The sequence below is a fragment of the Tenrec ecaudatus genome, chromosome 3 (genome assembly GCF_050624435.1).
Source record: "Tenrec ecaudatus isolate mTenEca1 chromosome 3, mTenEca1.hap1, whole genome shotgun sequence".
NCBI classification, from domain to species: Eukaryota; Metazoa; Chordata; class Mammalia; order Afrosoricida; family Tenrecidae; genus Tenrec; species Tenrec ecaudatus.
This window is the reverse complement of record NC_134532.1, coordinates 144,797,076-144,813,746: the sequence shown is the minus strand read 5'-3', so window position 1 is coordinate 144,813,746 and position 16,671 is coordinate 144,797,076. Positions and strand designations below refer to the sequence as shown.

The 16,671-nt window shown below is 40.2% G+C and overlaps 1 protein-coding gene across 1 annotated transcript; it reads right to left on the bottom strand.

Annotated features, from left to right (window-relative positions):
• Positions 1-2,528: 2,528 nt before the first annotated feature.
• NAA11 (N-alpha-acetyltransferase 11, NatA catalytic subunit) lies at positions 2,529-10,791 on the bottom strand. The gene is made up of 2 exons (XM_075544918.1): positions 9,939-10,791; positions 2,529-3,468 (listed from the first exon to the last, which is right to left on the bottom strand). Exon 1 carries the CDS (start codon positions 10,640-10,642, stop codon positions 9,950-9,952), a length of 693 nt encoding a protein of 230 aa, XP_075401033.1. The 5' UTR covers positions 10,643-10,791; the 3' UTR covers positions 2,529-3,468; positions 9,939-9,949.
• Positions 10,792-16,671: the final 5,880 nt, after the last annotated feature.

Here is a 16,671-nt window from a genome sequence, read left to right as displayed (position 1 = left end):
GAAAGAAGAATCATGTGTAGTCACTGGTCTGTTTCCTGGCTGGGGCTGGGTGCTGTTGATAACAGTGCCAATTCAACATCCCTGTGGTGGTCAAGCATGAGATATGAAGCCACGTGAGTAGAGAGATATGTGGTTTATGGCTTACCTAGCGTCTGGTGCCAAACTGGGCATTGAAATATTTTAAGTTTTTACCTAAGTAGGAAAAAAATTTAGAATATCATGATGTATGTGATTACCTTAGTTAAGCTTGTGTTATATACCGCTATGGCTATGCCATGTCCTACTATGAGTGGCAAAAGCTTTATATTTGTGTAAACTTGAATGAACGAGAGAATTGTAACAACTAGGTTAACGTGTATTGAGAAAAAGGGTTGGGGAAACTGATATGCAAATTGAGGGAAAAATGTGACTGCAAAATGCCTAAAAATAGCATAGATGATACAATCACTTTTATGCAAAATATAATCATATATACAAGATGCCTTCAAAAAGTGAAAAAATTCCATTGTCATCTAATTCCATTTTTTCATGAACTTTTTGAAGGCTCACAGTATCAGATGATTACGTATATGTGAAATTTTGTGTATGGATCTGTTTTTACTGAATAAAAATGTATTCTCTCCTCTCTGGTCATTTCAAATCTGGAACATAGTTACCAAGAAAACAGGATCCCTTCCCAATGTGAGGATTTCAAAGCCTTGCAGCAGGACTGACTCGCACTTTCAGATGACAGTGACGCTGAGCTAGCATCTGAAGACTGGTGAAGACACAGAGTCTGCTTTTATGAACCTGCGCTACATTCAAAGAAACCACCTTTTAAACTTTGTGTCCAGATGATTTTGATGCAAGATGAACCAAGCTTTTGAGAAGTACTGGGCTAGACATTCTGTATTCTTGCATGGAAAATCCATCTTGAAAATTTCCCGAATCAGCTCCACCCACATGCAAACACAAAAGAACTCAGTAGTCCTTTTTAATTACATGACAAATATCAGCATGGAAAGCGTATTTGGTCTAGGGTAAATGAATTCAACAAATTTTAAGTGTTAGGTAAAAGGTACTAAAAATCTCATACACCTCCACGTATTGGGAAATCAAAGAGGAGGAAAAATTAATGAAAGACATCTAATAAGAAAAGATGTAATATTATTATAATTACATTTTATAAACTATATTTGGTCTGTACATTTTGGTGAAATTTATTTGAAAATATTCAAAAGGATAACCAGGTAGATTGTAACTAGGCAACTCAGGAGTACTTCACAAGTTTATCCTTTTTAGTCAAAGATTATTTTGTACACTGAATTGCAAATGAAGGGTGCCCTTGACAGCTCTATTTGCTTTTCTATAGTCTTGCTTCCAAATCTTGCTTGGGTCTCTGAAGGCTTGTTCTTAAGTGAAAACAGCAGGTCCATTCAGGAAACAAAAAGCAACTGTTTGTCCTGTGCAAAAAGAACAATGTCATTACAGAAAACTGTGCCATAGGCACCCATCATTTCCCTGTTACAATAATCTAAATCGCCATTATTACTAGGAACAACCAGGGACAGGCTAATTGGTACCCAGAGCTAGTTTATTGCATCACTTTCATTATCTAAATAGAAACAGTGCAAATGAGATAGTTACTATAGTTCTGCCTTCTCCTGGTGTGAGACTGGTAAAGAGGCAATGCTAACAATGAAGAGGCAATAGTTTTAGTAAATAAAATGCAGAAGTCCTATCTTTTCCTATTTTCCAATTGCTGAGATTCTTATCCTCAAGTCATGAGACACAGTGAATGCACCCAGTGCTAGAGAGAAATCATTCAGGTAAGCTGAGGCTACTCCTTCTGTTTCTCCATCTGCTGAGCTGTTAACATGAAGACATACTGACAAGGGCTCAAAGAAAACATGGAATATTTCATCAGTACGATTATGCTCCCCTAGAGACAGATGTTAGAAAGCTGTAATATTTAAAAATAAAGAGATAAACACATGCTTGAGGGGGAAAGAATGAACTAGTTTTAGAGTTGAGAGAGAAATTTTTTTAAAAGATGGAAATGTACAGATGAGAAGTTTGTGTTGGCACAAAAAATGGTCCATCCTTATTGTGTGGGGAGATTTCTTTACCTCCAACAGTTATTGACAATTAGCTCGATCCTCTTCCAGTGCCTGACTATGGGCGTGCAAGAAGGGCTTAGCGGGGGTATGAGCACAGAGAACACTTCTGCTATCAGATGGATCATGTCAGGGCTTTGGCATGAATCCACACACACTGCTTTCAAAAATTCTGAAACATGAAAAATGTCATATACTATAGCAAGTCACATTTAGCTAACATAAAACATTATTAACTAATAATAACTCTGGATTTATCTAGTGACATCATTGCAGAGATCAAAATACTTTGCTCCACTTATTTTTCCAGAGGGAAATGTAAAAGGGGACTATAATGGCAGGTTATGTATGTATTTACAATGGTACATAAATGCACACATATGTAGCTGCTGTACATTAAGTCAACAGTTAACATTCTTTGAGCAGATTCTCTTTTGCTGAAGTCTTGTTTTTTATAAAAAAAAATAAAATGAAGAGCGGCAACAGAAAAGTGGAAGAAATTTTAGCTTCAAATTCAGGCTGACTTGGGCTTAGAACATGGATGTGTCCTTCACTTCTTGGAGCTTGCTTCTTCTAATAGGAATAAAATAAAATATTTACTTCACAGTAATGCTGAGATTAAATATAATGAAAACAAAGGTCCTGACATTGTATCTGAGAATTGTTGGTACCTAATAATGGATGTCATGTCATTATTAAAAAGCCAAACCAAATAAACAACCACACTGATACAAACAAGCAGATTAGAGAATCCAATTTAATTCATCGTTGTCCTTTTCTAAAACTCCCCAAGTTCGGAGTTCATAGAAGTCCACTGTTGATCACTTTCTCTCCAAGGTAAGTAAAAGAAGCAAACCTCCTCAAAACAGGGAATGAAGCTCAGAGAAAGCAAAATGAACTAGAATATCTCTAGTAGAGAAGAGGAAGGCGGAAGATGGACAGGCCAGAGGAGGAGAGGACCCGATGGGCCTCACTACCCCTGGAAGGATGACAACTCAGACGAGGGCAACGCTCAAAAGCTGAGGAGCTTCACTTTGCTGTTTGCTGCTTGGCATTCTAGGAAGAGACAACTTGAAGAACGCCACATCTAATTTTCAGTCATCACAACCAATAAAATGGTGGCATGGTGTGAGCAGGATGAGGGAGGTTCTGCAATGGCAGTCCTCAAACTTCCTGGGCGCCTGTGTGTCAGGTTCTGGTGCTCCTGTCCAGGCACTCCCTCGGGATCCCATCGGGGCAGGCAGAAGGCTGTCAGAGTCCAGAGTGAAAAGCTGTTGTGATCTCTGTGAGGCGAACCACAGAGCAGAGGCTGCATAAGGCAGGCAGGGTTCCAAGGCAGATGTGGCTGAGACCCGGAGGACCTACAATGCTGCTGTGGAGGGAAAAAAACAAACAAACAAACAAGTGAGTAAGGGAGGACTACAGGCTCCGACCAAGCTGAAAGAAGAGAATATTACTTTAACCGCCAACAGACATCAGTAACAGATCAACAAAATACCCAATTACCAGTGTAGACTAGGCCTATCTCAATGGAAGCCAGTGAGAATTTGGGTAACACCACAAAGATGGCTCTGGGAGTCTTTCTCCTCCTCACCATCAGGGCGCCTGTATTGTTTTCTGGAACACAGAGGCCAATTATGCCAGGGAGAAGGGGGCAGAGTGAAAGGCAGATTTATCCCAAAGATTCTATTTTAAACCTAAAGAAATTGAGACTGTTTTGCTTGTTTTATTCTACCCAACAGGTAATGTATTTCAGTACTAGAGAAATTAAAGGCCTTTGGCTGCTCGTGGTTAGTTAGGTGTGATGCTACCCATTCCCTACTCCTACTTTCTTTGTGTGAGACTTGGAGATGAAAACAAAAAAGACAGCACGATTTTTAATCCGTAATTTAAAAGTGAATTAGGTAGACAGTGTCTTATGTGCATTATTTTCCTTCTTTCTCTCTTTTCATTTGTCCAGGTGTTCAATCATTCACTTATTCATCTAACACATATTTTCTGATTACCAATAATAAATCAACAATGCATCAGGTATTAAGATAAATGAGACATGGATCTTATCCTTATTAAGGTAGAAGTCTGCAGGATGAGCATGAATGGATTATTTAAGTTAAAGAAAACTGGTAGAGTACCACTATCCAGTACTGAATAACTGCAGAATAAACAAAAGCAGTATAATGAGAATCATATACTATTCTTTTCTCATCTGTGTATATGCAGATAAGTTGCCATAAGAAAGAGATTTATTATTATTCCAGAACCGTTAAACAGAATTTTTATCCAGAAACCATCATTACAGAAAAGTCTGTTTCCACGATGACACTAAATCGGGTTGCTGTTTAGAATCAGAGCTATGTAATTTAAATCGTATTTTTCACAAAGGGCATGTGCTCTAACAGAAGAGGAATAAAATAAGGAAAGGTGAGCCAAGAAAACCATCATTACCCTTCAACTGGTCATTCAACAGTTATACAGAAACTGGATCTTATATAACTTCATTTTCTCAGAAATATGATTTATAGAGATATCATAATAAAACACCTAGGATAGTTTGCTCGTTTAGGTAGAAAAATCTTGCACAAAGTACAGATTCTACTTAAAATAGGAATATCATAGCCTTTAATCAATCAACTTAATAAAACTCCAGTTTTTACGTTTAGCGGGGCTTTTAAGGGAGAGAAGCCTGTGGAATATCTAATTAACAACATGTCTTTATGAATGGAAAACAATATTTTGTGGTTTCACTTAGGCAAGCACAGCTAGGATGTTCTCAGGATCTCTGCCAGAAATGGTTTTACTCTGGCTCTTTGGGACCATGGCCCAAAGCTCAATATGTCTTCTTTATTTCTTCCACTATGCAGCTCAGTAGGCTTCATACACTGTAGCGGAGACACTGCAAGAATTTGGAAAATACCTCTGCTTTTATCAGTTTCCTCTGACAAAGTTGTTATCTCAGTCATCATAAGGTATATGGCACACTGACTGAAAGGTGACGTTGTTACAAACTATAAATAATTCAACAAATAGTAATTCTCTCTGATTAGTATTTCAAACAATATCTTATCTCGTCCTAACCCCCTCTTTCTAGAGTGCAGTTGCATTTGAAATCTATGGTTTCTGGCATATCTGGGGTAAGGTTAGACTAGGAATTTACCAGACCTGTCAGTCTCTAACTTTCTTCCATATTTCATTATATCATTCCAGTTATAATTAGTTGTCTGGTAAAATTAAGAACAGTCTATTTCAGTGAATGCTCATGTGAACATTTAACAACTTTTTGTTAGGATGACAGCTAGCGACAGAAAGAATAAACCAGAAAGGGAAAGTTACTGAAGTAACCTTAGTTAACTTAATATTGCCAGCTCAAGTGAAAACTCTAAGCTTCTGCATTTTTTCTTATTAATCGTCAAGCACATATTTCTTGTCAGGGGATGAGCAGCGCAGTTTGGAAGCACTGCTGCCTCCACCAGCATGTCGTGGACTGACCTGTCTTTATTGCTCTGCCTCCTGAGAAACTTGGCCTTTGCTGAGTGTGGCGTCAGTTGCTTTGACATTCAGCTTGTCAGTGAACGCTATTTTAATCATTAAGATGCATCTCCCTTCCAAGATCTCAAACTGTTGCTGCTCAAACACAACATTCTATCATTTGACTGCTGGGGCAAATAAGCGAACTCGAAAATTGTTATTATTAGAGATTATATTAAGCACTGAAATTTACAAAATCCATAGCTCCATGAAATATAGATAGTTCCCACCATCCCATGTATTGAGAGATAGGATGGGCCACATTTATGACACATTTTTTTTCATGTAACTTGAGAAGCAGGGTATGTCGTCATAAAAGCTGTGAGTATATGTGTTGTTTCCAACCTCAAAGAAGACAGGACTTATAAATACTGTTAACAAACATAGTAACAATGAAAAAAATAATCAAGAGGTAGTCATTTTACATCAGAACCAGCTTATGACAGTCACTGGGATGAACCTGCATCCTGGAGACTACCTCTGTTTTCTAGATTATCCTATTAAGCCTTAGGATCTAGGTGGCAGGCACCCTTGTTTATGCCTTGATTTCTTCCCATGTAAAATAGGACGTTAGTTACCTACCTCAGAGGGCTATTAATGAGGATTAAATGGGACAATCCACAAACAGTTCTTGGAACAGTACAAGTAACATGGTGATGCATGTTAGTTATTTTTAATACTAAGTAATAGATGAAAGCACTATTCTTGTTTAATTTCTTGTTTAATTTCTTTAACTAATTGTCCTATTAACCCTCAACTCTACTGTCTCTAGTCCCCATACCTGAAAGTTTAACTAAGGAAAAATGAGATTTCTTTCAAGCGTTCTTGGGCTGAACAGCAAGGAGGGTCACACATGTGTCAAGTTATATACTTAAATAGTTGTATCTGCAATCAAGTAGATACCAGACCAGAGTGACCAGGTCATAGGTTAAGAGGAGGGTTTTCCAAGACTGTAATCTGACACCCAGCCCTGGTGGTGTCCTGGTTACACACTGGGTTCCAACCCCAAGGTCAGCATTTCAAAACCACCAAGCTCTCCATGGGGAGAAAGTCAGGGCTTTCTGTGGCCATTAACAGGGCTCCCTTAAACAGTCTGTGATGACTTGGTGGCAGTGAGTGAGTAATTTGACACCGACACCGCGGTTAAACTGCTAATCCCTTGCTGCTTGGTGGGAGCCAAAGATGGCAATTTGCTTCATAACCTTGGAAACGCCATGGGGTGGTTCTACTCTATCCTACAGGGGTGTTATGAATCAGAACTGATTTGACAGTGGTGGGTTTGGCTTTTTGGACTTAGCCCTTTTTCATCATAGTCTTTTCCCATTCAGTTGATCTGACTGTTTTGTGTCCTTTGAGACATCTATTAAAATTATGTTTTTGACAGCGGTCTGTATAAAACATTAAAAAAACTATAAATCATAGGGATTCACGAGGGAGGGAAAAATGAGCTGATACCAAGGGCTCAAGAAGAAAGAAAATGTTTTGAAAATGATGATGGCAACATATGTACAAATGTGTTTGACACAAAGTATAGATTGTGTTAAGAGCTGTCAGAGCTCCCAATACAATTATTTTTAAAAAATAATAAAAGTTGAACCTTGTGGAAGGAAAAAAAGTCTTTGAGATCCCACAAATCAGTTACCATATGCTATAGCAAAATGTGGCATAGGAACTAGATGGTGACTGGGTCCTAAAGAATCGTGTCTGGGGTCTTAAAGGCTTGTCTTCAAATCAGCAGCCATTTAAGTGATCTTAAATTGTAAACACCTGGTTTGCAGAAGCCTATGGACCGCAGTGGAAACTCAAGATCAGTTTTCAGGGTCCACAGATAGATAAAGCCTCGGTTAATAGCCTTGTTACGAGTCAGAGAACATTGTAGATTTGATTATGGCAATATATCTAGGTTAAAATGCACTATCTTATCATTTTATCTCCCTTTTGATCCATTTAAAATGTCTCAGTTTAAAATAAAAGTGAAGGGGAAATACATGTGAATTAAGCCTCCAATGAATTCCCTCTGACCACAGACCAGGCAAGTAAATAATCTGGCTGTCTGCAGAGTACATTGGAAAGTGGATTATTGCAGATACAGTTAGGTTAAACATTAACACTTTTTATTATTTGATTTCCTGTTTGACCCATTTTAAATTTGTTCTAGTTTTTAATAAGCTCTATTTTCCATTCGATTGAGGTTCTTCTCTATTTTAATGGTGCTTTTTGTTTTATGTTTTTAAATCTCCACACCTTCTAAGTGGATTTCTATGCCATGAAATAAACAGACCCAGAAAATCCCGTTGGAAGTTACCATGTTGAATGAGACTGAGAAAACTTGTCTGCAGCCATCCATTGATTAGAGACATATTTGAACTCACTGTTTGGAATAAACCCATACATCTATGAATTAGTACCATAGTAGTAATCTCTTTACTTTCTTGGTTCAAAACCACTAGTGACTCCAAAGGAGAAAGACCTGGTTTTCAACTCTCTTAAAGAGTTAGTCTCGTGAGCTTCTATCTATACCTCTGTAGATGATCCGGTCTAGTCTGAATTGAAAAGCAGCACTGGGGTCATAGTAGTGGGGGGTGAGGAAGCCTCAAGGAGTGGGAATAGTGATAACAGAAGGGTAGGGGGAAGAGGAGGAAAGAGAGGGAGAAAGGGGGAACAGATTGCAATGATCATGATTGACACATAACCATACACCCCTCTCCAGGGGGAGGAACAACAGAAAGCATGGGGGAAGGGAGACAGCGGTTGGTGTGAAAGTGAAAATAGTAACAATATATAATCGATCAGAGAGTTATGAGGGTGGGGGAGAAAAAAAAGAGCTGATACCAAGGGCTCAACAGAAAGTAAATGTCTAGAAAATAATGAAGGCAACATATGTACAACATGCTGGATTCAATTGATGTATGGATTGTGTTAAGAGTTGTACGAGCTTCCAATAAAATGATTTTAAAAAAGTTACAGTCTCAAATTCACAGGGGTAGTTCCCTATGAGTTGGCATTGGCTTATTTACTAATGTGTGTATGATACAGAAGGATTTCTCCCAAGCTGTCTCCCCCAAATATATGCCAGACAGTTGCTTGGGAATCACTATACTTGGAGGTCATCAGAAGTAGGTCAGGGGTTATTCTCCCTGAGAGCTATCAACCATCTAGAGCACGTAGTCACCACTGTTTATCCCACAACAAATAGGGCCCACTCCCTTCTGATAAGGATAGTAGTTGTCTGTTTCCTTGTAGGAGACCCCAGAGAGGTCAAACCCGCCCAAGGATGACTAAGGCTAGGCTGGCATCTTGAATTTAGGGTCTGTCCATCTTGTCATATGTATACCCCCAATCCCTCTTCCTATTGCATGTATATGCCTAGACCACCCCTTCTGATTACTGTATTACCTATAGTACAGCCCCTTCCTGTGACATATGTCCTCACCTGTAATTAGGGGGCTTGCAAGTCCCCAGAGAAGATAAAAAGTCTGGGCTAGCATTAAAGATCTCTCTCTCTCTCTCCCTCCCCCTCCATGTGGACCATCTAGCAGGGCAGAAGTGAACATGCTACCATGAAAAGTGTCTGACTCCCATTTATTTCAATACTTCTATTGTATCTCTCATGCACTCAATAACTTTACTATGATCTTTTCTTATTATCACTGTACAATTGCGCCTACCGGACCTATAATGATGTGTTAGGGGCTGGCTTCCCCTGACAAATGTGCAGTGAACAATCCTACGTTTTACCACATCTTTGATGTGATCAAAAAATGATACTTTTCACGACAGCAAGCAAAGTGTTTATCTTGACTCTGAATAACCCAACACAATAAATAAACCAAACTAAACTCACTGCCATAACCACTTCTGATTCATATCAAACCTACAGGACAAAGGAGAAAGGACCTGTAGAAGTCCAGGGCTGCAGGTGGGATTGAACAGCTGATCTTTAGGACGGAAATCCAAGTACTAGCTACAGCGCCCCCAAGGCTCCGTGAAAGAATGTTGCCATGTTTTTGCTTATTTTTCAGAGTTACAAAATGGTGATTATTTAAATCTGTCATCTTTACTGCTTTAACTGGAAATTATATATATAAATCCTTCATCAACTATGTGGATACCCTGATATACAATTCAAACAGTAAGGTTGGGGGTGGGGAAGCTCATTTCTAATAATCTACTTGCGGCATAAATTGCTTCTAATGATGAGCTGCAAGGCTCACCCCTAGTCACCAGGTGGTTTCACTTCCACAGCTAACACGGGGCTGGGGAAGGGGTGGTGTTGGTGCCTGGGTAGGAGAGGCCTGGTCGGGGAAGGAAAAATACCTCAAACAGCTCTAGGCAGTGGCATTCGAGTCTTCTGAGCGATCCTGGCCTTCGGGGCTCTCCGCGTACTGGCTGATTTCCTTGCTGTCGCTCTCACTATCCACAGCCACAGGGCCCTTCTCCGGACATCCCGCTTGGGAACCTGGCTGTGTGCGGCCCTTGGTTGTCACGTCACTGTCCCTGCAGCCGAGCACCATGCTCTGGCATCTCTTCAACTCCAGCTGCCGCCTCAGCTCATCTGCCATTTGCGACAGATCTCGTTTCATAGCGAAAGCATCCTCCCCATCTGCATAGTACTTGGGTTCCACCTCGCTGAGCTGAAAATTGAGGGTGTTTGAGTAGAGGTGTAGGGCGGCCCGGTTACTCTTCCTGACGTGCAGGGACACGTACTTGGCATTGAAGTTCTCGATCATGGCCCTGGAGGCCTGATCCATCAGCTTCTGGGCCAGGCCGAGGCGCCGGTGCGAACGTTTCACGGCCAGTGAGGTGATATGGCCGTGGGACACATCATCTGGGTCCTCCTCCATTTTGGCCAGAACATACCCTACAATCTTCCCGTCGTCGTCCTCGGCGATGTAGGAGAGCTGGGGCCAGGAGAGGCCGTGGTAGAAATAGTACTTCATCTGGTAGTTCTCAGGAAGGCACAGGAGGTTGCAGTGCTGCACGTTCATCAGGTCTTCGGGCCGGGCTTTGCGGATGTTCATGATGGCGGCCGGCAAGGGGCGGTCGGGCTGAGGGGACACTGCAGAGGAAACGGGCTAGGGCCAAGCAGACGGGCACTTGGCCTACGAGACGAGGCCAGGATCGAAGACGCCGTGGAGCGATGAACGGTGCGCTACCTTGCTGGCCCGGAAGCGGGTTGGCAGGAAGTCGCGATGTCCAGGAGGCGGAAGAGGCGGGGCTACGATGCTGCTTCTGGAAATACGCAGAGGAATCCCAGCCAATGAGGTCCGGACCTTATTGTGCGTGTGCGCATGCTCGTCCGCTGGAGGGGGCAGGAGGAGACGAGGACAAGGTTTTAGGATGTCATGGATTTTAAATAAGGCATTTGATCGATTGCAGTCATTTTGTCTTCATTTGTTTTAATTCTAATTTGGCGACATCTGAACTTTTTTTTTCCTTTCGAAAACAGCATGTAGGCAAGAACCACACATCAGCAACCCCTTGGAAGTAACCTAGTGTCTCCTTCCAGTGGATCCCCCTAACCAAGAGTAACTCTCACCAAGACTTAGAATAATTTTGATGCCATGGTGCATGCACTTTTTGTGTGTATCGGGCTTCTTTTAATTCAATACTTGTGAATCGCAGCTACTTTATGCATGATGCCATCATGTGAGCTGACTACTAATCACAAAGTTTACGCTTCAAACCCACAGGTCCACTGAGGGAGAACGAGGTTGTCCCGTTAAGATTTTCAGTTTCAGAAATCCTATAACGGGTTGCTAGGAGCCTGAATTGAATGGATAGCAGTGTTTATCCAATACGAGTCATTTCTAAGGAGCACTCTGGCATGATATCCTCAAGATAACAGCTGTTACTTCTTTGGCCGTCCATCGCATATGCGGTAGTTTCCTTCAACACTATAAAGACTTTTTTTTTTACTCAATGTCCAGTTTTCCCAGCATATGAATTGAATGAAAATAATACCATGGCCTGAGCAAGCACACCTTAATCATCAAAGTAACGTTTTCACCCTTTTAGCGCCTTAAAGAAACATTTTGAAGCAAATTTGTTCAATATAATATATTACTTGATGGTTTTTGAATATTGATCCCCATGAGCATTAATTGTAGAAGTACAAAAAATGAAATTCTTGGCAACTTGCTTTTTCTCCATATAGTATAATGTTGCCTATCACTCTGATTGTGAAGATGCTTGCTTCCTTTATGTTGTGGTGTAATCCATGCTGAAGGCTGTAGTATTTGGTCCTCGTCAGTAAGTACTTCACGTCCTGTTGGATTTCAGCAACCCAGGATTTACTTTCTGCATACTGCAGGTGTTAACGGGCTTATTTATGTAGTCCAGAGTCTTCCCTTACTTACTCTGCGTATAGATTGAAGGACACAATCCTGATGCATGCATCTTTTCTGTCATAGAGCTAACCAAATCCCTTTATTCTGTGCAAACACCTACCTGCTGGTCTGTACAGATTCAAAAGGAATACAATGAAAAATTATGGAATTCCCATTCTTCCCAATATTATTCATTATTTTTAGAATTCTCACATTCAAATGCCTTTACCTAGTAAAGCAAAAACCCAACCTTTAGGTATTCCCCACTTTCATCAAGAGCCACCTGACATCAACAGTGATGTAACTCCTTACAAATCCTCTTTTTTAAATTAATAAATCTTTTTTATTGGGCCTCATACAGCTCTTATCACAATCCATACATACATCAATTGAGCAAAGTACCCTTATACATTCGTTGCACTCATCATTCTCAAAATTCATCTTCCACTTGGGTTCCTGGAATCAGCTCAGTTTCCCTTTTTTCCCCCTCCCCATCCTTCCCCAAATCATCCTTACTTTCTGTCAGTTTCCCATTAATAGACTCCTGCAACCATTTTAAGTCATTGTCAGGAAAGTTTTACATATATGTTATGTTAATGATACTGCTCAATTATGTATAAATTCTGTTGAATCATAGTCCCATGTAATGGGCTCAAATATGAATCTATTCTAGCTGGTTGGACAGGCAGTAGGCTTCCAAATTTCTTGGCATAGAGGAGAGAGGAGTAAGTACCTCTAGTCTGTATTGGTTTGTGGACACATCCCAATTGGTGTTTCATGGTTTCCTGTATTTTTGTGGTTTGCCAATGCTTTCTCTGCAGTGTAGACTTCTTCCTTGAATACCATTTGTTTTTGATCATACATTACCTCCTAAATAGTTGAATGTCAAGGGATTACTTTTGGTGCATTGGCTCTGTGTGTTTCTTCCATCTTCTTTTTGATTCTGCCTCTTTTCCCATACTGTTATTCGTTGATCTAGCTCTTCTAAACTCACAAAACACAAATTCACGTTATGATTTTGATTTCAGATCATAGCATTTCTTTAAGGACAAGCCCCTTGTGCTTCCCAAACTGTAACTCTTTGCGGAACTAGAAAGCCTCATCTGTCCTCTGTGTAGCAACAGATGATTTTAGCAGCCGAAAGCATAAACCACTATGCCACCAGATATCCTCAATCTGACTCATAGTGTTCTTAGATACAGTTTTGGAAGTTGTAAAATTTTAGGAGAGCAGACAGCCTCATCTTTCTTCTGTGGATGGGCTTGAACCACCAACTTTTGATTAGCAACCCAACATTGCACATACAATTTTCTAGTATTGAAAAGTAGTGGATTACTTACTGTGGCCTTTTGTTCTCTGGTGGTGTAGTGGTTGCGCAATGGGCTGTGACCTGCAAGGTTTAAAACCACGAGCAGCTCCACAGGAGAGACAGGGCTTTCTACTCCAGTAAAACGTTAAAATGTCGGAAACTCACAGAGGCAGTTTTCATCTTCCCAGTAGGGTTCCTATAAGTCACTATTGACTCCATGGCCGTGAGTGAGAGATATATTCTTTATAAGGAGCCCTGCTGGTGTAATGGTTACATGTTGGGCTAACATTCTCAAGTTCAGCAGTTTGAAACTACCAGGCACTCCCCTGGCTAAAGGTGGGGCTTTTGACTCCTCTCAACAGCCTCAGAAACTCCCAGGGGCAATCCTACCTGAGCTGATAGGGTTGCTATCAGTGGTCATTGATTTGATGACAGTGGGTTTGATTTTCAGTGAGCCATGTTCAAGTTTGCCATAATCCATTTTGTGATATAAATTCTGGCCTTTGTGCTTAAGATTATGATCCATTTTGGAGGACTTTAGAGGGAGTCATATATTACAGGACTAATGTGGGATGCATCTTAGCCCTACTTTACCAGAGGGTGTGACTTAAGTTATCATTCTTTATTTTCACTAGGGATTGTTGCCATCAGGATCAGAGGAAGGCCTATTAACAGCCTGAGATATGCAGATGACACAACCTTGCTTGCAGAAATCAAGAAGTGGTTAGGTACTAGGCTTAGATCCACAAGGTCCACAGTTCAAAATCCTCAGCTGCTCCATGGGAGAAAGATGGGATGTTTTGCTCCTGTAAAGAGTTACATCTCAAAAACTCATTGGGGGCAGTTCTAACCTGTCCTAACAGCTGGCTATGAGTTGGCATCAACTAAATGACAATGAGAGATTTTTGTAATTAGTTTATTTTTATAGTGGCGTTCAGTTATAGTCTAAAAGCATGGTGTTGCCATCAGTCAGAATGGTTTTGATGGCAAATAGTTTGGCTTGGTTTCATTTCATTTATAGGCTTAATTTAGATGTTTGGGAGAAAGTCAGGGTGTTCTACTCTCATAAACAGCTAAAGTCTCAGAAATCCATGGAGCAGTTCTCCCTAGCCTATAGGACTGCTGTGAGTCAGCATCAACTCCATGGCAGGGAGTTGAGTTTTAGATGCTTGAGATTTCTACTAACTCAACTCTTAGGGATCCTATAGGACAAAGTAGAACTGTTCCATAGATTTCTCAATGCTTAAAACCTCACAGAAGCACACTGCCGCATCTTTCTACTACAAAGCTGGTAGTGAATTTGAACTGCCAAAGTTTCAGTTTAACAGCTGAGTGCTGGGAGTTCTGGTGGCACCGTGGTTAAAGCATTCAGCTGCTAACCATAAAAGCTAGTAGTTCAAATCCACCAGTCATCCTGTGGGAGAATAATGTGGCAGTCAACTTCCATAAAGATTCCAATATAAACCCATTGTGTTTCAGTTCTTATTGCTGGTGACCCTCTACAGCATTTTGATAGTGTACATCGTTACAGGGGTAGATAGACTCATCTTTCTTCAGTAGAGTGCCTGATTGGTTTGAATGACTGTGTCTACAACCCAACAGCTAACCCACCAAAGCTCTTCTGAAAAGATTACAGCCTAGAAATTCTCTGGGAAATTTTACTCTGTCCTTTAGGGTTTCTATGAATGGACATCTATTCATCCACCGTAGGTTTGGTTTGTTTGAACTAACCTAAGTTATGGTAGCTCAATCCAACCCCACTGTATCATAAATACCATAAAGGTTACAGTTTGGAACATGTGATGGGGCAGTTTTATCCTGTCATTGGTCAGAAGCCATGAGTTAAACTCTACTTCACAGCAGTGGGGTTTTTTTTTTTTTTGGTTTGGACAGACTTTTTTTTTTTTGAATCCTTGTGAGTTCAAAGCTTTCAAGCATTTAACTGGAGTTCACTGAGAACCACCTTAGGAGAACGACCTGGTGATATACTTCCAAAAACCAAGAACAGGCACTGAATATCCTGCAGACCATATTTCTCCTGTGACTCAGCAGTTCATAGGGTTGCCACAACAACTTGACAACTTAACTTGACAATCACTAGAATGGTGATTTCTTCACCACTGGATTTGCACAATGTATTTCGTTGACATTGTTAAAGGAATAATGTATTCAAAATCGCATGAGAATTTTTAATAACACTTTTTTAATCCTTATATGACAAGTCATTACATCAGCTTTAATACAAAGATATGCTTTTGCATCCTGAAAAAAAAAGTACACGTTCTTAAAGATATTTATTTGAGGAACTTTTCTTCATGTGCATGAAATAAACTTGAAACTTATAAGTGAACCCAAATTTCCCTTTCTGTCTTTATGGGATTATTTATACTCTTATACAGGCTTGTCAAAGGGAGCAGGTATGATAAAATGAAACATTTTAGAAGATTGCAATGCCTATCAACACTTTAGCTGCCATTTGCACTGCCATCTCTTGCTGCCTTGATGTATTCAATGCGACACAGACCAAGGTGAAGATCCTGGACTCACAAACATTTAGGAAGAAGAGAGATACTATTGGTTAACAAGTCTTTGGTTCTTTTGAATCTGGAAGCTAGCAACTAATGTCTGGAAAGAACTTTTAGAGGAAACTAGTTTGATCCAGTAAAGGAAAACGACAGCTACTTTGATTGCAGCATAAACCAAGAATTTTCATACATAAACTAGCTACATTATAAGATCATTTCTGTGACATATAATAGATCACTAAGAGGGGATAAATATATGTTTTTGCACCCACTGAAGAAATAAACTGTCATGTTTTCTTCAATGGTCCATAATTAAAATGAATACTAAAGGTTATAAATTCAGTCACATAGGTTAGCAATTACAGCAAAGAAGAATGTCTTACTCCCTCATATTACTATATATTCTAAAACAACTTTCTTCTGATAGTGCTACTCAGGAGATATATGCATAAAATACGAGATCATGATTTTTTTTAAAAAAAGGTTCAGTCTAAAATGTTTTATTCAAAAACTAGTTTTGAATTTAACATTGAGTTTGGACCATGGGCCCTGTGGTAAGACAGCCATGAAATTCCACAAGCAATTAAACTGTAGCAAAGAGGTCACTGTTAAGATGGGAGAATGGCTACCGGAGAGGAATATGCAGTAGATTTTCTTAGGCTACTGTGAGAAGGTGGTCCGGTCCTGAGGAGTGCTTGGCAGTATGTAGAACAGCTGTAGTCAGAGAGACAAAATGAAGGAACCCTCACCTAGAATGGCAGCGACAGGTAAAGGCACACATTATTCCGAGTCAGGGAGAACAAGCTCACATTAAGCGATGGGAAATCCTTTTCCTTCATGAACCCATGTTGAACCTAAAGCAATTCCACCTTTTCCCCCTTATGGCC